We start from the raw sequence: 769 nt of genomic DNA, 5'->3' as shown, positions 1-769 counted from the left end.
GACAATGACGATTCCGTCGTGTCCCTCGGAGAAGAGCGCATTGTTCACAACCTCTTGGACGCTGACCTGGTAGCCCTTGGTCATAAACAGCAACGTCTTGGCATAATGTGAAGGCGTGTCACACAGGCCCTCACGGCCAACGTCCTCACCGGCGCACTCCAGCAGAGTCCTTACAGCACCTCGCATCCTCTCTACTCCCCATGCTCATCGTCGTCACCCTCATTGTCCGCATTTCCATCTTCGTCGTCGTCATCGTCAAGCTCAGGTGTGCGGCGCCCGAGCAGCTTGCGTGACAGCCATTGCTGAGAGCGCTGGAGGAGGAATTCGACCTGATCGCGGAATCTGTTGCAAAAATGTCGCGTCGAGCCATCAAACATTCTGCGTCCTATCAGACCCCAGAGGATCCAGATGAACAATTTTCCTAAGTCATCCAGGTCTAGACCGTCTTCATCCCCGTCGGCTTGGTCGCCCAAGTTTTGCAGTGCGACAGTAAGAGCAGCGAGACGTTGTGCGTATTGGTAGTCCAAGTTGTTGTCACCAGCACCTGGGAAATCCCCGTCCGACGGGTCATGTTCGACCCACTGACCCATTCGATCGTGAAGGTTATTGAGACGCATCTTGAAGTCCCTGTCGAAGCCCCTCCGGTAATCGTAAAAGTTTTGATCTGTGTATGCTAGACCTTGGAAAATGAAGAGCCGGAACCACGAGCGCCTGAAACTCAGACTTGGCCGCTCCTCGTCATTGGCGATCGCGTCTTAATTGTTAGTAA

At 53.8% G+C, this 769-nt stretch overlaps 1 protein-coding gene across 1 annotated transcript; it reads right to left on the bottom strand.

The window, feature by feature from the left end:
• Positions 1–191: 191 nt before the first annotated feature.
• Positions 192–711, bottom strand: J7T55_000100 (uncharacterized protein; the record flags this gene model as incomplete). Its single annotated transcript, XM_053136410.1, has 1 exon — positions 192–711. A coding segment is annotated over one exon (520 nt), but the record flags the coding sequence as incomplete, so codon positions are not given.
• Positions 712–769: the final 58 nt, after the last annotated feature.

This window comes from Diaporthe amygdali (genome assembly GCF_026229845.1).
Source record: "Diaporthe amygdali strain CAA958 chromosome Unknown NODE_214_length_769_cov_201_018786, whole genome shotgun sequence".
In the NCBI taxonomy this organism is placed as follows: domain Eukaryota; kingdom Fungi; phylum Ascomycota; class Sordariomycetes; order Diaporthales; family Diaporthaceae; genus Diaporthe; species Diaporthe amygdali.
Note: the sequence above shows the minus strand (reverse complement) of the source record. Positions and strands in the feature narration are given on the sequence as shown.